The sequence below is a fragment of the Antedon mediterranea genome, chromosome 2, assembly GCF_964355755.1.
Source record: "Antedon mediterranea chromosome 2, ecAntMedi1.1, whole genome shotgun sequence".
NCBI classification, from domain to species: Eukaryota; Metazoa; Echinodermata; class Crinoidea; order Comatulida; family Antedonidae; genus Antedon; species Antedon mediterranea.
In genome coordinates, this window is record NC_092671.1 from 5,356,561 (window position 1) to 5,378,068 (window position 21,508).

At 32.9% G+C, this 21,508-nt stretch overlaps 1 protein-coding gene across 2 annotated transcripts; it reads left to right on the top strand.

The window, feature by feature from the left end:
- LOC140040151 (cleavage stimulation factor subunit 3-like) lies at nucleotides 1-21,153 on the top strand. 2 transcript variants are annotated; one of them, XM_072085859.1, is made up of 20 exons: nucleotides 1-139; nucleotides 679-780; nucleotides 1,328-1,423; nucleotides 10,428-10,460; nucleotides 11,402-11,601; nucleotides 12,571-12,697; nucleotides 13,091-13,168; nucleotides 13,327-13,489; nucleotides 13,883-13,992; nucleotides 14,138-14,254; nucleotides 14,394-14,468; nucleotides 14,692-14,835; nucleotides 15,207-15,309; nucleotides 15,646-15,715; nucleotides 16,081-16,177; nucleotides 16,546-16,644; nucleotides 16,842-17,007; nucleotides 19,814-19,908; nucleotides 20,108-20,168; nucleotides 20,281-21,153. In XM_072085859.1, exons 1-20 carry the CDS (start codon nucleotides 95-97, stop codon nucleotides 20,463-20,465), a joined length of 2,166 nt encoding a protein of 721 aa, XP_071941960.1. In that variant the 5' UTR covers nucleotides 1-94; the 3' UTR covers nucleotides 20,466-21,153. The 2 variants fall into 2 exon arrangements, with proteins under 2 accessions (XP_071941960.1, XP_071941961.1); XM_072085860.1 differs by lacking the exons at nucleotides 20,108-20,168; nucleotides 20,281-21,153 and adding an exon at nucleotides 19,989-20,073.
- Nucleotides 21,154-21,508: the final 355 nt, after the last annotated feature.

Consider the following 21,508-nt stretch of genomic DNA (forward strand, 5'->3'; position numbering starts at 1 on the left):
CGTTTTGTTTCTCGCGGGTTTAGGGTTTGTTGTTTTTCTGATTTGAATCGGTTTACACAATAATTTAGGCATATAAAGGACACATCTATTAAAGATGTCAGCTCCCATAGCTAAAGAAACAAGACCGGAACTTTTTGCGGTATGTATGCGTGGTTTTTTATCTTGTTTTATATAGTAATGCAACGTAAAAGTTTGGGTGGTTATTATTACAGTTAGCCATTTTTTAAGCTCACGAGGCGGCCGCGCGGCATGAGGTAAATCTTCTACATTTACACTGTCGTGTACTGTACTCTGTAGCCTGTGTGTGTGAACCACCGGTCATATGGAATGGCCGGACAGTGGCCTGTGGAGGGCATTTATGCGTATAAAGTGGTAAACCCCTAAAGTGGCTAAATAGAAGTCTATTATTATTAATGTGTCAGTTTTCCAATTAGGCCTAGGCCCTATATAGTAAATAAAATAATGCATTTAATTTAATATTTTCTGTAGAGTTCTGAGAATACACACCAGAGAGAGAGAGAGAGAGAGAGAGATCCGAGTGAAGTGGGCCTAGCAGTACGATTTTTAGAGAAATGTCCAATAATAATGTTGTAATGACCTCATAATAATGCATCTTCATGACTACACTGCAGTATTTTTGCATTATTTGTTTAACAACCCTGTACCTGATATTTTTAGGGATGGGGATACATACCAGACAAAGTAAAAAAGGCACAAAAGAAGGTGGAGGCGTCACCGTATGATGTTGATGCTTGGAGTGTACTGCTACGAGAAGCTGCGGTAAGAAACTTTAATTTAATTTCAGGTTATTTTGATGTTTAGAACATTTGTTTAATTCAATGGAAACTTATAAATATAAAATCCAAAAAAATAAAAGATATATTTACAGGCAGAGATTCAAACCTGCAACCTTCTGCTTGATTTGCAGTTGTCCTGACCATTAGACCACTAAAGTGTTTCATGGTATCATTCAGATATAGTGACGCCTCATAGTCGTACAGCAAAACAACACTTTAGATCTCAAGCAAGGACAATTAAACGCACACGCAACAGAGATCAAATTGATGCACTATCATCATTCAGTATATTCACAGAGGGATCTATACATACAAATTTACATTAACAATCACAAAACAAATAGCCAATAATCACTATGATTGAAAAGAGCCCTGTTAAGTGCGCTATGTCGTGATGTTGATAAACGATGAGGAAATGAGCAACAGTTACAAAAATTAATTGCAGAAACATTACACAGTCACAACATAGTTTGGTAGAGAGTTTTAATAATTATCCTAGCTAATGATTTCTTGTTTTTATTTTTCAACAGAATCAACCAGTTGATAAAGCAAGACCACTGTATGAACTGCTTGTATCCACGTTCCCTAACTCTGGAAGATACTGGAAAATATACACTGATCAAGAGGTTACTAGCAATCTTTATTTTACTTTCTTGCTAATAATTCAATTAATATTTAGGATTTACAGTGAAACTTGAAGACAGAAATGTATAAGCATGCTAGATTTAATTGTGTGTGAACCACCTTGCTTAATATAAACCACCAAGCTCAAATGTTTGCCGTTTTAGGCCCTTCCATATGACTTAATTTATATATCACCAGGTTTGCCTTTATAATGCCTTCTATTTGACTTAATTTACTGTAAATTACCCAGCTAAATATTTACCATAATACTTTTTTAGGCCCTTTCATCTTGCTTTTAAATTACCCAGCCTAAATCTTTACCGTTTTAGGCGCTTACTCCTGGCTTAATTTAAAGGACCAATTCAGTATTGAAAAAAAAAAGTGAAAATATTAAATTCCTTCAATTCTGTATGTAATAACCATTAAACAAAATAAGATTTTATGTGCGCTACATCTCAAATGTTACGACAATGGGCCCAGTATTGACTTTTATAACCCTTTGTTGTTAACTAAATTATTTGTGCAATATATTATCTATAATAAATATTGTTTATAATATTTCTACCTTCAATGTTTCACTTTTGTGTGGTTCATCATATTGTTTTCAGTTCATGATTACTATTATTTTATGCATATATGGCTGTCACAGAGTTAGTATGCAAAAAATGTTCATGCTTAAAGTCTGTGATAACCGACATTCACACAGTAAATGAGTCTTACGACTGATTTGTGTACTGCGTTTTCTTTGTTGTCTCTTTTTATTGGACGGTTTTTATTGAGTTTGAGTAGGAGAGAGAAATTGAGCTAATTAGTGAGATGTTTATATGGATTTGGATATGAGTGAGTGAAAACAGTCCTGTAGAAAAACAAAACAATAACAACAGATAATAATAAACTGAACAGTACAACACTTTATGGATTCACCTAACCACAACAGTTGATCAAGAACATGAGCTACTGTATATAAATGTTTATTAAAACATTGTTTTATACTGCAATATACTAATTAAAATTCATTATTGAAAAAATTCAAATTTTAAAAATTGGAATGGAAGGAAAAAAGGCCATAAAAAACCGTGTATAATAAATGATTGTATGAAACCAGTTTGGTAAATTAATTCATGGAATAAATTATGGAAATTTTTTGTATGTTTGTACAGTACAAAAATGACAATGTTGTATTTAATATCAGAAGGTAACTCATTGTCATAATTAAGCATTGTTTGCTCCAGGACACAACTCAAGAACATACTACTCTACTTTAATTTAATTTTGTCCTATCTTCCTTTTTCTAGTGAAAACAATACATACCATTCACGGTTCACATTACACATTAATTACTACTGACAACTGCATAAATTAACACACTTGCAAAACCTCAACAAATCATGAATTACAATGACAGATGTTTTTTTGATACAACAATATAGTATAAGATAATTAAGTGTCTATACAGTACAGTACAACTTATCAAAATTCAGGGATTATTTCCGCCACTTTAGCATATTATAGCTAAATGCTACAATACACGCTTACAGTGTTGCTACAGTATGCATTTATCAAATGGCAGCAAATAACATACTCTAAATTTAGATTAATCGGTAGTTATTGCTTATTAAGTTCTTTAATGAAAATGTTCTCTGAAATTTGTGTTTCATTCAATATAGCCTACATACAGTATTTCCATGTCATTGTCAGTAATTTACGGAACCTATTTCATACAATACAACTTGCAGAATATGTTATACAATTTGCGGAAATTTTGTTTTGAATATAAAAACAACTTACAGAACTTTTTTTTCTATAAAAAATGCACTACAAAACATGTGTTTTTCATACAATTTACAGAGCTTTCTTCATTTGTAATGTACATGATGTGTTTTCCATACAAAGTGCACACATGCCTTGTATTTCTCATACAAAACTAGAATTTCAATATATACAACAATTTACAAAACTTGTGTTTTTCATTTCATACAGAACTTTACAGGGCTTGTTTTCTGTACAGAACTTTGTTTTTTTTTTCATACAAACCTACATTACCAAACTTCTTACATTTTCTTAGAATGTACAGATGTTGTGTACAGAAACGAAGATGTTGAGTACTTTTTGAAAATAAATTCAGAAAGACACTTTGGATTGAGATTTGGTTTTAGTTCTCTATGCACCGTGGTTAGAATAGTAGGTGAGCTGGGGATAGGGAGTGAGCTTTAATTTTAGATTTTGGTGAGGTTTGAGACATTGAACAATTTTGATTGAGTTTTGAATATATTGTTGAGCTGCTGTGTCAATTTTATAAGAAAGTGATATTGAGACTACTGTAAAATTGGGGAGGTGGTGTGAAAGTGACTTGTTAAATCTTTATTACTGTAAGGGTATCCTTTCTTTTGATATGGCCAAAATCCATTTGTACAATTTTGGAATACAATGTCTAAAACAACCATCTAATCAAAAATAAAATTGTCATTTAAAGAAATCAAAAGTACAGTAAACTGTACAGTGTTATTGTTAAATTTTTGTTCCGGCTGTTCAAATTTTAAATGTACATATATATAATAAAAAAAATTAATCTGTAACTCTGATAGAGTGTTCTAGATGTCATATGATAAATAAATGCCGATTCAAAATAAGCGGGCCTTCAAGTTTTTAATGTTACAGTATTAATGCTGTATTACAAAAAGTATTAGTGTGCATGTGAAAGTAATGCAATTGGGAGAATAGTGTATGCAATGAGGAGACGAAGAATTAACTGTGTGAAATACTGTACAGTGTTTTGTCTTCTACTAACTAACATGCATTTTTTTTCAGCCACAAAATAAAAGTATTTCTTTTATTTTAAATAAACAGTTGCTGCCATTTATAATGTGATATTATGGTATATAAAATATTATTTACAGTTACATACTTTTGAAAAAGCATGCTCTCTTTTAGACAATAGTAGAGTTAACTGAAATTAATTGTATTCATTTTGCACATGTGCTAATCGTAAATTTAATTTTAATATCTTCGTCAACAGCAGTGTACGCATTGATATCATAACTATGCACAGTTTAATTTGATAATATTCGTAAAGCATTTAATTGTTTTTAATATAAAGACATTAGGGTTTAATTATCAGATTAAAGGTGTTTTGAGAATAATTAAAGAAAATGCTCAAATGACTTGTTGTTAAGTGGTAAAAAAGTTTGTGTGTGTTATTAAAACTATTGTACAATATTTGAAGCTTTGTGATTGATTTTAGTGTATTATTAGCACCAGATCATTTTAGTCATTTACACAAAGCTGTGTGAGGTAAGTACCACAGACAATAACAATACATTGAATAAATAAATGGTAATTTAATGTGTTATGAATTTGATTGGTCTTTGGAGAATGCACTATTCTTTGTGAAAGGGAACTCCGGAAAAAGCCAACACTTGAATAAAACGACCTAACAATGGACAGTACCATTGTAAAGTAGGGGTATATACATGTGAATTTTAGTAAACGCCAGGCCCAACTATGTTTAGTTGCCTATACTACTGAGAAAGTAATTAGGTGGTTCGAAATCCAGCGGTCTTTTACTACATGCATGCGAAAGATCATAGAGCAAAGTAGATATAATGTAACCAACGTCTGTTCATGATCATAAACCTTACTTAATTGAACTTCTCTTTGGTGGAAGCAATCACAAAATTGTTTCCCAGTTGTGTTACAGTAGTCTCAATCGGGACTGCTGGGTGTAAACACTTTTTTTCTTGGTGGGTATTCGCCAATTATTGTACTGTATATTTACGTATTTTATTTTATTAGTACAAACGAATGTCACCATTACATATTCATATAATTTTTTGAACACTTGGTCTGTGTCAACTCCGTACGTACTGTACAGTAGTTCCATTCAGATTTGAAAAGAAAGTGTTTGATGATACACCCATTTTTCTTTGACAATAGTCTGATTGACTACGTGTCAACCCGCCCTGGAGTGAGGTGTTCTACCAGGAAAGAATGAAATTACATACAGTACGTAATTTCACTCTTCCCTGGTTCTGCTGTGTTGTATCTCTTTGTTTAAATTGTCTATTCATTGACAATCAGGACAAAAGCATATGGAGCATGCGTGATTTGTAGTTCAAATCTCCCGCTTCTGTTATTTTTCTTTTTAAGAAGGTACTTTTCACGTCCTTCTGTCTCTGTCTTGGAATTTGATAAAATCACTCTTCCCTGGTTCTGCTGTATAGTATCTCTTTGTTTAAATTGTCTATGCATTGACAATCCGAAAAAAGGCATGCGTGATTTGTGGTTCAAATATCACGCTTTTTTTCTTTTTTTTAACAACGATCCTTTCTATGATAATCTGGAACAAATCACGTGCTTCTTGCTCTGTTTTAGAATTTGATAAAATCATATTTGTTAGCGTGTAGGCCTATGGTACACTTGTCAGTATTGTGATTTGAGGTTCAAAGGTCCCGCTTCTTTATGTTTTCCATAATAATATAATCTGGCACAAATCACGTGCTTCTGTCTGTCTAAAAATGTTATAAAATCATAATTGTTAGCCTGCGTGTTAGGCCTACGGTACACGTGTCAGAATTGTGATTTGTGGTTCAAATTTCCCGCTTGTTCAAGTACCTCTTAAGTACGGGTGCGAAAAAATTGTGTGAAACATACATTTACCGTACCGTATGTTTGACAAAATCAAATAATGTTAGCTGCTTGTACTGTACATTTATTTATTTATTAACATTTTCTTGTTCTTGTGCCCGATTCAAAGTTCAAATCTGTTTTGGATTCGGATGGAATCGTATGAAGTTGTTAGCTTGTATTGTAATGGAAATATCATTATCGTCAGTGTTATTTTGCGTGATTTCAAGTTCCCACTGCTTTGGTTTTTCTCCTTTAAACTCGATCCTTCTCACGCTGTCTTGTTCACAAGGTAGTTTATTGAAAGATAATATACACTAACGAGTAAAGCAGCATTGTTAAAATAAAGCACAGTAGGAGCCCCGGTATGTATGTGTACATAACTATGTTTTCATAATGATGTACACTACTGCATGTTAGACGGTTGGCAATGTTCCCGATCACACTTGCATAATTCCACTAGTAAACTGTAGTGCCTACTACAATGTAAAGGTTTGCTCAAAGGAAAGAAAATTAGGCCGATTTATTGAAATTCTTTGCCCCGAATACGAATATTTTAGTCTTCGACGACTGATTTAGGCCTGATCTACTTCCATTTTCATTATTACAGAATAAATTTAGTTACATTTTCTGTGAAGCTCAGTTCCACTGTATCTCCAGTATGTTAGTACCGATAGTATATCTCCTCCGGTAGACCTACTCTTCTCATTGCAAAGACTCTTCCACGAAGCTTTTTCATTTTAGAACGAAGCTTAAACCTAATCTAAAATATTGATTGAGTCCGTTTTGTTTGTTGTCGTTTTTAAATTGCAAAGTTTGTTGTGGATCTTTTCAACTATGTACTGTAGTTCCCTCATCTGTTAAACATTACCTTTGTTTAGATCATAGAGGAATAATTCCTTCATGTTTAGACCAAATTAAAACGAATGAAATCTGATTTGTTGTCAGTCACAAAAACCGTGTCAGTTATAGTAGGCCTAATAAAATGTCATAATCGGGCTTTGTAGTTGTATCTAATATAAAGATTCTGTATACGGTACTTTTATGTACATTTCTATGTACTGTACTTTCATTGAAAATTAAAAGCCCCTTTAGAGAGAACGAACCTACTTTTTATTATGATTTTGGCACATTTAGTAATTCACAATTGTGTAAAATTATTATGTAGGCCTATACATTTATGTTCTTCCACACGTTTCACGATCAATTAGATGTGACAACCTCTGTCATAGTTGAAGTATCTAAGTCAACATGTGTTCGCCCTACTTGTTTTCAGCGTGTCAGACGGCACCTGTGTTCTTTATGACAAAATATATTCTTATCAGTTGCTGAAATTAAAATTGGTTTGAACTTAAGTTAAGCCGTTACTTAGAATACCAATTCCACCAGATTCTTCCTACTGTATCTTGCTAGATGTTTTACGTATCATAGGATACATCCAGCATACAACATCACATGTGTTTCACATTATCTATTTTTAACATTTTACTGATGTTAAATATGCCAGAATTAATTTTAGTATTTCTTCATAGAGTCATTGGTTTGTGTACCCTTTTTTGGTAAAAAAAAACCCCAATCTTCCACCATGTCCATCGGGAGAAAACATCACAACGAATGCCTTCAAGGATGCAACACACTAGGGCAATAACGATCGACGATATATATAGATAAATATGCATTTTTCCTACATAACAGAAATCCAAAAAGTTTGCATCCTACATATTATAACCATTTATGATGTCTGATAAAAATAATATTTTTTTTTAAAATTCAATCAAAATGACGGCATAATTAGTAAGAGCAAAAATATCGCGACGATAAAACTTTTTAGATTTCTGTTTTTAGTAGGAAAAATGCACATTTATCGTCGATCGTTAGCGTCCTAGTGTAAATAGACCTTTATCCCGTCATTACTGGTGATCTCAATGGTCAATGTTCAGTCTACCGAGTCCTACTCTGCCAAAACAGTCAAATTAATTAGTGTACAGCAAGATAAAAGAGGCATAACTAATAACTAAATAAAACATTTTGGCTTGAAAAAAGATCATACACCGTTAAATACATTTAACAAGCTTTCGAATTCCTCCATGGTACAGTACGACGACGGACTAAATTAAGTCATGTTAATGCATGCGTGGACATTGGGTGGGACGGGCGTCCTCAATCAATTCCTCAACAGATATGACACGTTATTTCTTGGTCCAATGTCTTCATAATCGAAAGCGTTTTATTTATTCTACGTGTATCGTTCTCTTGTTATACTAGGATGCTCCATACAATACTACTTTACAAATAAAAATATGTCCCTAATCTCCTTTCTTATCTCTCGGAATGGATCACCTGCTTGTCCTACTATTTTGTCCTACTGGTATCTCCATTTAGGTCTTTCTTTTGTCTCCTGGTGATTGTGTTTTGTTTTTTGATATACTTACGCCACAGTCATCATTTTTACTCTTTTATTCCATTTATTAAGTAATTCCATTTTATCTCTGTCGGTCTCCTGGTGAGTTTGCGGTCATGCATGTTGGTAGTTCTGCCACAGCCGTGAATTTGAACTCTTTTATTTTATTTATCCGGTACCACCAGTGATCTCCTTTTATTCTGGTGATTTTGAGTTATTTGTTAATAGTTTCGCCGCCGCCATCATTTTTTCTTTCGCTTCATTTATCAGGTATCACCATTTGTTCTCCGTTTTTCCTGGTGATTTTGCGTTGCGTGTTGGTAGATCCGTCGCAGTCATTTTGTTCTCTCGCTCCACTCGTCCGATATCCTTACTGTGTCTCCTGATTAGTTTGCGTGCGTGTTTACAGTTAATCTCTTTCGCTCCATTTATCAGTCATAACCCCGCCCCCCTCCCCACCCAACCAGGTATCCCCCATTTAGTCTCCCGGTGATTTTTGTGTTGCGTGTTGGTAGTTCCACCATGTCCCATTAATTTGAGCTCTTGCGCACTCTAATATCAAATATCTTAATTGTAGTTCTCTGTTGTATATCCTGGTTATTTTGCATTGTGTGTGTCGTTTACCGCAGCCGGCCATAAATGTTAGCACTGTACTTTCGCTCCATTATCCAAGTACAGTATCCCCATCCATTTGGTCTTTGCCGTGTTTCTTGATAAGTTTGCGTTTCTTGCATGTTCCGTATATCTTCCACCGCGTTCATATCTATTTGAACTCTTTCGTTCCATTTACCAAGTATCCCGTGATGATAAGTTTTGTGTTGGAGTTCCGCCGCAGCCATCAATCGAGCTCTAATAGCTTTCGCTCTATTTATTGGAATACACATTTGATCTCTGTTATATCTGCTAATGATTTTACGTTCCATGTTCATCAATATTGAGCTCTTTCGCTATATTTATTAGGTAGGCCATTCCCTTTGGTTTCTTCTGTTTTGTCATGCGTTGCATTTTTGCATTTCCGCGTTTTAGTCACATTGCCTAGTCTTACTTATCAATGTGTCAGTTGGTTGAGCTTTAATTCCATTTTTGGTTCTTCTAAAAACCGAGATCTCGGTAATGTTTACGCATCCGCAGTTTCTAGATAATGTTTCTTGTGTCGTTGTTTTTTCCCAAGATTGCTGTTCTTTTCCTATACATCTATTTTAGTTTTACTCTAGTTCCGTCACTAGTATTAATGATGTGTTTTCTTTGTGTTTAACCCGTTGTTAAATGCTAGGTAATTTAAACAGAAGAGCGGTAAACGATAACCGGAAATTTATAGAATATATATTTATATTTCGTATGACCATTTACTCAAAACGCCGCTCATGATAGATGTAGGAACGTGGACACGCTGGTTTTCCGGTTTCCGTTACCGCTCGTCTGTGTAAATTCGTGTGCGCCTCATATATACTGTACATTTGTTAAATACAAACTCAGACACTCCTTATTTATAATCTTGTTCCGTTATACCACAACCATACGTTCAATATTGACGATAAGATAATATAGAATCGGCAAAGCGCGGATGGATCCAGACGTGACGGAAGCGCCGATCTCTCTCCAATCACCATTTCCTGCCCATAATAATATCTTTATTGTGTATCAACTTAAATAAATATCTGATTGTTAGTAATATTATTTTCAATATTATAGAGCTTTAATTTATATACGTATTTCCTTATTCATACTCCTATCCCCTTCCCCTTTTTGTTACTGCCTTAATTGGAATTTCACACCAATATATTTTAAATCGAAGATGTGTTCAAACAGAACAATTACCGTACCGATATCAACGGAAAAACAACGTTTCAATCTCTTTTTAATTACATAACGAACCATCCGGGTTACAAAAAAACGCAATACGTTATATAGTCCTATGTTGATTGCTGTAATTCGTATAAAAATGTATAAAACAATGTGCATTCCATTTCTTTCATTTACAGATGAGACAAAAGAATTATGATCGAGTTGAAAAGGTAAGAGGATAAAATATATTATTTGATACTTCGTTATATTAAACGTCTTTTGAAATCCGTTTCATATTAGTTTATGAATGAATTAGTTTCTTTTCGGCCTAAAGTCAATTTTAAATTATACAAAATTCATTCATCCATCCATACGGTTTGGAATGCCATTAATATCTAAATTCATACGTTCGGTATTTCTTACTGACGTAATTCCGTACGTATGTATTTCCGCATGTTCAGAATGTCTGACTGACGTAGTTCCGTGCGTATACGAATTCGCATGTTCAGAATGTCTGACTGACGTAATTCCGTACGTATGTAATTCTGCATGTTCAGAATGTCTGACTGACGTAATTCCGTACGTATGTAATTTCGCATGTTCAGAATGTCTGACTGACGTAATTCCGTACGCATGTATTTCCGCATGTTTGAAGCTCGCAATTTCATACTTTCGGAATACCACGTGTATGTTCGGAATTGCCATTGTTATTCTGTACTTAATTTTTATATGTGAATTCAATACGTTTTTAATGAATACGTTCGTCAATCCTAACGTTTGGAATTTCATACGATTGTGATAAAGTATACGTTTGGAATCCCATTCTTAACGGAATTTCTTACGGTACGGTTGGAATGGAAACATAGGTTGTGCAATAACATACTCCATATAGTTAATTATTTACGTTTGGAACGATGTGCCATTTGAATCCATACGGTCGAATAGCATGCGTTTGAAACGCTCCGTATTTAACTCCCGACTTTTATAATTCAAAACGTTCATAATCTAGTTACTTATTACGTCGTCCTACGTATCCTTTCAATTAACACGTATCTTATAATGTCGTTTGACAGTTAAGATTAGATGCCACTTGGACGCAACGCAGAGACGTAGATGTTACGCTAGAATGCGTTCGTAATATATTATCGAATACCTTTTGTTTCATTTACAGCTTTTCCAGCGTTGCTTAATGAAAGTGTTAAATGCCGATCTGTGGAAGTGCTACCTGAGTTATGTCCGTGAAACTAAATGCACTCTGCCGTCGTTTCGCGAGAAGATGGCGCAGGCGTACGATTTCGCGCTCGATAAGATGGGGATGGACGTGAATTCATATCAAATATGGCAGGAATATATTACTTTTCTGAAAGGAGTGTAAGTTATTAACAAATTGGTTTGAATTGTTCGTTACCTTCTAAAAACGTTACTTAAAACAAATCTGTTTGACTTCTTTAAATGCTGTATCTTAACTTTCTTTAGCACTGGTATTACGTTAGTTTTCACGCTCAATACGATAAGAACACCAAACGTGTCTCTCATAAACCCTATCTTTCTTCTTTTTAGTCTACTAATTTCGTTGTCTTTTATACGTTTTTCCGAATCGCTGTTTACGTTCTTCTTTCGTATTTACATCCGTTCATTTTTTCTCCAGTTTTCTTTCTCAATTTGTTTTTTCTTGTATTGCCTTTATTTTCTATTTATACATCCTTCCTTTTTTTGTTTTTCCTCTTCAGTTTTCTTTCTCAACCATAACGTTTTTTCTTGTTTTGCCCTTTCCTTTTTCTATATATACATTCTTCCTTTTTTTAATTATTTGTTTTTCTTCTTCAGTTTTCTTTCTCAACCATAACGTTTTTTCTTGTTTTGCCCTTTCCTTTTTCTATTTATATATTCTTCCTTTTTTTCTTTCTTTGTTTTACTTCTTCAGTTTTCTTTCTCAACCATAACGGTTTTTTCTTGTATTGCCGTTTCGTTTTATATTTATACATCCTTCCTTTTTTTCATTCTTTGTTTTTCCTCTCTAGTTTTCTTTTCAACCATAACGTTTTTTTTTCTTGTATTGCCCTTTCATTTTTTCTATTTATACATCCTTCCTTTTCTTCATTCTTTGTTTTTCATGACGTTTTTTTTCTTGTGTTGCCTTTTATTTTATATTTATATAGGCCTAAATCCTTCCTGAGTTTCTTTCTCAATCATAATGTTGTTTCCCTTTTATTCACTTGCTTCTTCCTTTTATTGCTTAGTTTTTAAATATTTCTTCTATTTGTCTTCTGTCATTTTTTCCTTTAATTTTTCTCCTTTAATTTTTGTAATTTATATCTACTTTACTAATTCGTTTTGCAGTGAAGCTGTAGGATCCTATGCAGAGAACCAGCGTATCACAGCAGTGCGGAGAGTGTACCAGAGGGGTATTGTTAACCCTATGATCAACATTGATGCACTATGGAAAGACTATGTACAGTATGAAAATGTAAGAACAGTACACAATGTAAAGGGTGCTCAACCCTCTATAAGCATAGGCAGATCAATTTACGCACAACCCCAGCTAAAAAAACCCAGTAACATTACCCAAAGTGTAACAGTTAAGATTCTTTGGTAGTTGACTCATAATCAACTTTTGTCAATCAAGTAATCATTATTTGTCACATTCCTTTGAAGCTAATAAAGGGGAAATATAGGTATTAACACTATAGCCAACTCCTATTCAGTAGACAACTCTATTAACGTTCTGGGGTCCCGATGTTGTCCCTTTAATAGGTGTTTTTATGTATTTGTAAGATTGTGTTCATTTCAGAATTTCATATATTATCTGTACCTAGACTTTTTCACACCATTAATTGTTGAAAGATCAATTATTTTGTAGAGTATCAATCCAATCATTGCCAAAAAGTTGTTGGAGGACAGGAACCGAGACTATCAGAATGCCAGAAGAGTTGCGAAGGTATTTTTTTTCAGAATGATAGAAATCTATTATTATTTCCATGATTTTTATAGGGATTGCTGTTTATTGCATGCATTTTACTGATTTATTTTGTGCTTGTTGTGAGAATGTATTTACTATTTTTGCATTTTTTTTCCTGTGATTTCTTTTTTAAACAGGAATTTGAAGCAAACACGAAAGGTTTGAATCGTAACAACCCTTCTGTACCACCAATGGGAACACCTGAAGAAGCAAAACAAGTTGAGCTGTGGAAAAGTTATATTGCGTTTGAAAAGAGTAACCCACTTCGCACTGAAGATCAAACTCTCATCACAAAAAGAGGTAATATGTCCTTCTGATAGGCCCACCTTTTACATGGACATACCTTTTGGCATAAGGCCATTCTTGGACATGGGTCTACTTAAAATGTAGGCCCAGCTTGGACATCAGCAATTTCATTAGTGTATAAAGTATCTAATACAGACACTCCAATTTTTGCCAAATAATTTGAAGTTTACCAATTCATTTTATTTAAAATAATATATGATTTTGTATTCCCAATAATTGTATTAAATAATCTAGAAGCTCAGTCATTAGGATCATAAAAAACAAGGTTGGATTAACATAAAATTAAAGAATCAATAGCATAGGAAAACAAGATGAAAACAGAGGCGGAGGTGCACACCAACTGTCACATATGTATTAAATAATAATTTTTCAATACTTTGTTTTTAGTAATGTTTGCATATGAACAGACGTTACTTTGTCTTGGACATCATCCTGATATTTGGTATGAGGCTGCCCTCTATCTAGAAAATTCAAGCAAGATATTTGCAGAGAAAGGGGTAAGCAAAATGAAATTGAGGAAGCTATTACAATTATTTTGTAGTTAAGAATTCTGTTTAAGAATATAATATTGATGTATATATATATTATTCATTTACATAGATGTATAGAAAAAAAATTATAATTTAAATTTATTTTTTACAGGATATCAACAATGCAAAAGTGTTCAGTGACGAAGCAGCTGCTATATATGAAAGAGCTATTACCACACTTCTAAAGAACAATATGTTACTCTACTTTGCATATGCAGATTTTGAAGAGGTATGCAAATTATCCACCTGTAGTTACTGTTAAATGTTTTATAAAAAATAATACAATAAAATGTTTAATATAGTATAGATGTTAAAACAATTTGTTTTAATTCAAGCAACTTGTAACAACAATTTTATTTATTATTTAGGCAAGGATGAAGTATGATAAAGTTCACAATATCTACAAACGATTTTTGACTATTGAAGAAATTGACCCTACACTGGTATGTTCTACATTTATTCTCTTGCTCTTAGATGTCATCACTTGTTTTTTTTTTATTTATTTACTACAGTAGAACTGATAGACACTTCTTATAAGCGGACACCTCCATAATGAACACTTATCTAAAATCCAGTTTCTGGTGGATCTTCCCACTATTTTCTGTATCAAAATCGTATACATTTGTAACAAAATAAAAACTAGTATGTATTATCAAATTATTGTAGGCATACATTCAGTATATGAAGTTTGGCCGCAGAGCTGAAGGAATTAAGTCTGCACGTGGCATATTCAAGAAGGCAAGAGAGGACTCGCGCTCACAGTACCATGTCTATGCAGCTGCAGCTCTGATGGAATACTACTGCAGTAAAGTGAGTTCTTAGTTACAGTGGTCATGTCATGTTTTAGATCTGTGTTCTCAAAACAGATAACCTTGTCTAATTTTCTAAATTTAAGACCAGTATCTTCTGGTTTTGTAAGGTTTCTGCAGTTGAAGAAGAGTTGACTATTAATATAAAGCTGCATTTACACTTGTTTTGTTGAAACAGAACAGAAGATGACGCTGTTTTATTAAATAATTAAATTAAATGGCTCCATCTTTTCATAGAATTAAGTGTTTTGTAACAAATTTCATAATTTTAATAAATTTCTGCATGATTCATTTGATATTACATTTATTTTGCAAGGTGTGTTATATTCTAAGATATTATAAATACTTAAATATTGAAAAATTATATTTCAGGATTCTAAGGTGGCTTTCAAGATTTTTGAGCTAGGACTTAAGAAATATGGGCACGTCCCTGAGTATGTGCTTGCCTATTTGGAGTATCTTTCACATTTAAATGGTAGGTGTAAGAAATAATAAGGCCTACCTAAATTAATTGTATAAATAAATAAAGCGCTTTGTACGAAAAATTAAACTAAAACTAGCGAAACTAAACTTCAATTGGTTGATCTTAGTATTTTATCAATATATGCTTAGAAATAATAATATTACCTCAGCAATTAAATAAAAATAAATAATACTTTTTTAGGGTAAGGTATGAATGATAGTCTACTGTGAGCTATTTGTGTTCACCTGATTCCCCACCCCAGCTAGAAGTTGCTTGCTTACTTTCCCTACCACAACTGCACAACTTTAAGTCATTTGCTAATTTCCTAATCAATCTTTTTTTATATAGAGGATAATAACACTAGAGTTTTATTTGAGAGGGTGCTAACATCAGGGTCATTACCAATGGACAAATCTTGGTGAGTAATAGTAAAAAAAAGTTCTAGGCTGGAGAATAAAATTGTATGCAAATGTGAAGAGTTTTTTTACAGTGGGAGATATTTTTAATTTATACTGAGTGAAATAAGGTGGGTAAAGGTACAGAAGTGGAACACATTAGTTGTATTGACTTCCATGACATGACATGATAAATAGTTTTTGGATTCACAATTTAAAGATAAAATTATAACCTGTCATCACCAAGAATAAAAGGTCAATCTTCATGCTTGATTGCTTTTGTTGAGCTTTGATAATGTTAGAGTTAGCTCTCTAGTTGTATAATTAATCTATGGTATTTGAAAGTTGTATTTTAGTTATTGAAATATTTTGTTTGTTTTATATCTAGTGAGATCTGGTTACGGTTTGAAGACTTTGAGTCGACGTGTGGTGACCTATCTAGTATTTTAAAAGTAGAGCGAAGACGGTTTCAAAACTTTACAGACGTACGTTTATTTGTCTTTTTATTGTGACACTGCTTTTTCAAGCTGCATTGCATTGCATTCAAATTCTAACTTTAGTGAGAACATAGCTTTAATTGAAATATGTAGAATCCTTGGTTTGGAGGAAACTTTTCTTTGAAAATATATATTTAACACTATAGCCAACCCCTTTCAGCTAACACCCCTATGATGCAAACACTTTGTTGGGTCCTAATGGTGTTCCTTTAATAGTGGCTCAATCTTTTTGCCTTGAATTGTCTTAGTACAGTAATAAATTATTAATATTATCACAAAATATGTTGTGGCTATACATACAATTAGTCATGTACAGTTTTTAAAATAAACCATTTCTAATTATTATTATTTTACAGGATTTTAAGGACAAGGAAACTGCACTGTTAATTGATAGATATCGATATCTTGACCTTTACCCTTGTACTTCAAGTGAATTAAAGGCTCTTGGTTACAGGGTAAGAATAGCTATATTTACATGCTATATTTTCTTTTATTTTCAGTATTTAAAAAGTCTCAAATGTAAAAAAGAGTAATTTTACTACAAAAATTAAAGTAATTGAGTTTTCTTTTTTGGATTTTCTTTTTCTTCAGTCAAAGTGTTTATTATTGTGATTATTAATTAATATTTACATATATTTTTTACGTCGTCTAGGATTTAATAAAAAGAAGCGCCATTACACAAGTCACGACACACCACAAGAACCCAGATGCATCTTCATCAGAGAGAACAGAAGAATTAACAGATGAAAGGAAAAAGCCAGAATACCCAAAGCCAGACTTAGCACAAATGCTACCGTTCAAACCCAAAGCCTTTCCTCGTGAGTATAAAATATTGTTTCTATTACATATCTATCTATTATATGTATCTGAATTTTTAAGATTACCTAATCAATATTCATAACTTTCCTAATGAATAGTCAACATACATAAATATTATTTGTATTTCGATTATAATTAATCAATATTCGGGTCATTCCATGTCAAATCACCCAAAAAAAACCAAAATTTACACCTCACCATCTCAGATTTTGATCAAATTTGAAATATATGGTAATCACTATGAAAAATTCCAAAATTTCAAATTTTATTCAAATCGGACAAACCGTTAAAAAGTTACGGGCAATTTAAAATGGCCGAAAATCGTTAAAAAGAGCAAAATATCGCGAGACCGTCGATTTTAAAACGTCAATATTTTCAAAACTACTAGTCCGATTTTAATGAAACAAGTAACAAATTAATGGCCATTTAAGGAGGATTCCAAATCTTTAATCAGAATTAACTCTTATAAATTTCCCTTAAAATGTTCTATTGACCTATAATTTGACCTTTGCCATGACCCTGTGGAACAAAAATTATAATGTTAAAATATTAATTTTTATATTTTCACACTTCTTGCCTGTAAAATGTTAGCTAAAGCTAAGATGTCTTTTGTACCAGTTCTATTTTATAGGCTTTCAAAATTGCACATCAAACAAATTCTATGTGTAAAACAGTGTTTAACATGTTTAATCAGTTATATTTTACATTGCCTCTATAAATGTTTTATTGAAAGATATCATTCCTGTTGAAAGTAGTCAATATTGCATCTTCTTCTTGTTTTGATATACTGTAAATTCCTACTTGATGATGATGTTAGTGATGGTGCATCAATAAGACATAGGTCACTTGATTCTTCAATCCATCAGCTTTATCTGGCCAATGGACATTTTTTGAAGGACCAGGAGGATGCATAAATGATTTAAAGTACTGTTTAGTCACCAAATTCAGCTGACATGACATCCAGCACCATCCCAATCCACCACACACCATCATACAAACACGCCACAAAATGATTTTGAGAAATTGCATATTGTGGAACTTCTCGTGCAAATGTAGTAGATGTTGATGGGCAGCTTGTTACGTTTACTTTCCTTGGTTCATCTTTTTGTGCACTTGTATACCATAAGAGAACCATCTTGTTGCGGTACAAATCTGTGCAGTTGAAGGGTGCCTTTAATGGTTTTGGCTTCAGAAAATCGAGATTTCAGTCGAGCTACAGATTCTTTAATTTCTTCGGATGAAATTTCAATTTATTCCACATTTATTTAGTCATCAATTACAACATAATTGCAATACAACTGATAACAAGGATCCTGCATAAAAAAGCTGTAGCTTTGTTTTTTTGTAGGACCCTTTTACATAGAACAATATAAGTAAATAGAACTAAATAGGTAAAGCAGTCATTTCCCATAAAATGAAAATGAAAACATGAAAAAAAATGTTACCAGGAATGTTTTCAACACAGAAATTAAACATGTCTATTGATGTTAGTAGTTGATTATGATAGAAAATTTAGACTCTTTTTGGTTACTAGTCGTTGTACTGTCCCCCCAATTCCATCGCATGCACTTTTCCCATGTGATGTGGCGAAAAAGTTCCACTCGGCATTTAAATCAAAATCATGTTTGTGATTGCATAGATTGATAAAATTGGACTTATTTTTATATTGACCTGCACATCCATCGGTAAAGTAGTGAACCTTCTTTATTTCGTAAAATTTACCCTTCAAATGATTTAGAACAACTTTTTGGAAAGTCCACACTGTTGTTGTTGAGTGTATTGCAATTAGATAAATTTCCATCCACCTCACATCTGTATGCTACAAATGGATGCAGTGTTGCCTGTTTGTTTTTCCAGTGAAAGCTTTTTATTTCATCTTGAATGACAAAAGCGTAATTTTCAGCAAAATCATCTTGGAGTACTATCTCCTGCAAAGGATAAATGACCCCTGAGCTTCAGCAACAGTAACTGCTGCCTTGTTAGCTTCATTTGGTCAGCTAGCTCATCACCGCATTCTTCAATAGGTTTTTCACTGTTATTAATGTTGTGCGGTCTGTTGTTACCCATTGCTTGTTAGTACAGTATTCTACTTCATCAATATCCTCCTGGTATATCAATTAACACATAGATTGATACAAAACACAAACCCAGACAACATGATATAACTATATCTTCTAAATGAGGTAAAAGACATCTTAGCATTTTACATATGTCATAAACACCACTTTATAGTTTAAAAAAAAAATAATGACATTAAAAAAATATACGTTCCACAAGGTCAAACCGGGGGTCATTTTATATATCAAAAGGTCAAATATATTTTAAGACATTCTACTACAATTCTGATAACAAATTTGGAATATTTGGGGCATTTCCTTTCCCATACTGTTTATTTTTTTTTAATTGGACTTGTAGTTCTTGTTTTATGGTCTTTTGAAAATTGGCGGCCGCACCCATTTTTACGGTTTTTTGCGTTTTTTTCACAATTTGTCCAGCCCGTAACTTTTAATCCGTTTTTCTGAATTACGTAAAATTTTATATTTAAGCTTTTTTTAGGCTAATAACCACCTGTACCAATTTTCATTAAAATCCGAGTCAGTAGGGTGTTTACCATTGGGTGATCTGACATGGAATGACCCATTCATATATATATGCTAATGTATATTCATCAACTTATATAGGCTATAGGCCTTAGTTGAGAAAGTTATGAAGTAGAGCATCTAAGACTTACATATTTTTCAGTGAGAATAATCCATTTTATATCCGTTTTTTCATACTCATGAATATTCATATAATTTTTTTTAGCTATTGGTGCTCATATTGTTCCAGGAGGTGTCTTTCCTCCCCCTCCTGCAGCTTCATATGTTATGTCTCTTCTACCGCCACCAACATCCTTTAATGTAAGTATCTTGAATTGTTGATATATATGTACATGGCTCCTTTTATGCTGCAAATCAGCTAATCATATGCCCATTTGAAGCCACATTCCTAGGTCAGTTACAGCTATTGCAAGCAAACAAAACAGGCAAGATGCACTGGTGTTTGTTTGCAACATATCAATTTGCTGTATTAATGTATTTCGAACATTTTCATTTTTAGGGACCATTTGTCAGAGTGGATGATTTAATGCGAATGATTTCAGATTGTCGCTTAAAAGAACGTAAGTATATTATTCATAAACTAAAAGTTTTATTTTAAGAATTTAATTAGATAATGGAATATTCCACTTGCTTTAGAGTTTTAAAAAACGACTGTTTAACATCCTTTTTCAGCTGCACCTCAGCAGTTATCAAACGGCCAACCTAAAGACGCAACTCAAGAGGCGGATGCGAAAAAGAAAAGGAAACGTGATGGAGGAGAAAACCAAAATGATGAATCTGATGAAGACGAACACGTAACACAAGCCGCACCAGTTCACGATATTTACCGTAGCAGACAACAAAAACGAGTTAAATAAATAGTGAAGTTGGTAATAGAAATTGGTGACGTGAAGCAAGGGAGCAAATTTAGCCAATTTTTGTAATGTATCTAGGCAAATTATTCCATTACAAATTATGTGTTACAGCATGTTCATGTGAAATGTGTCATTTGTCTGACTCATGATACTGCATCATGGAATTTGTCTATAATACTGTATAAATTACGCTACATAAGCCGAGTCATTTTAAGGCGAAAGGCAACACTATTCACTGCAATGTACTGTAATTGAAATACCTCTTTTAAGACACCACTTCGGTGGTTGTACTGTAATTGAAAACTAATAAGTACCACCTTTGGTACTTAGTGTTCACCGTTTTACAGCATACAGCATGTGTGTGTATATGTTTTGTTGGCCCTAATGGTTGCCTATATTCTTGTAACTTTTTGTTCCACCTTTTTCGTGATTAATATTTCTTGATTACATGCTGTGTAGATATTACAAAATTTGTCTTTTACTGTATCGATAAAAAGGTTTAATTTGTTCGTATTATCAAATAGTTATTTTGTAAGAAAAATATTGAATAAAAATATCAATATTCTGGAATACTGCTTATTGCGTTGAATTGTTGTCAGTTGGAACAAATAAATTATTGTGATCTGTAGTCCTGATGAGTTTAGGAATCATATCTGTCACGATCTATTTATACTAATGAGTTGTGTGCACTGACTTGTACTGACTAAGTACAGTAATAAAATCAAATGCTGATTGGTAAAATCTATCTTAACTTATCATCGCATTATTTTCTTTTCAAAACATATATTTCTCTTTTCTTTTCTATGTACAAAGTTTGTGATAAAATAATTTTAAATAAGAGTGACGAAACCCAAAAATCGTAAACTTGTGAAGGCTGCCCAAAATAAAAAATAAGGTACAATTTTATCAAAAAACAAAGCAAATAAATGAAACCGATTGAAAATAATATCAATGAAATTTGAATTAATATGTTTAACAGAGTTCGTATAAGTTATGATTATGTATGTAAATTCAATTCAGTGTTTTCAAGGCCCTTGATCAGAAGC

What these genes read in the sequence shown, in the direction of transcription:
- LOC140040151 (XM_072085859.1), top strand. Translation starts at nt 95, where the DNA reads ATGTCAGCTCCCATAGCTAAAGAAACAAGACCGGAACTTTTTGCG. An exon ending in CAAACCCAAAGCCTTTCCTC is followed by an intron (nt 17,008 to 19,813) that starts GTGAGTATAAAA and finishes AATTTTTTTTAG; the next exon opens with CTATTGGTGCTCATATTGTT. An exon ending in CGCCACCAACATCCTTTAAT is followed by an intron (nt 19,909 to 20,107) that starts GTAAGTATCTTG and finishes TTTCATTTTTAG; the next exon opens with GGACCATTTGTCAGAGTGGA.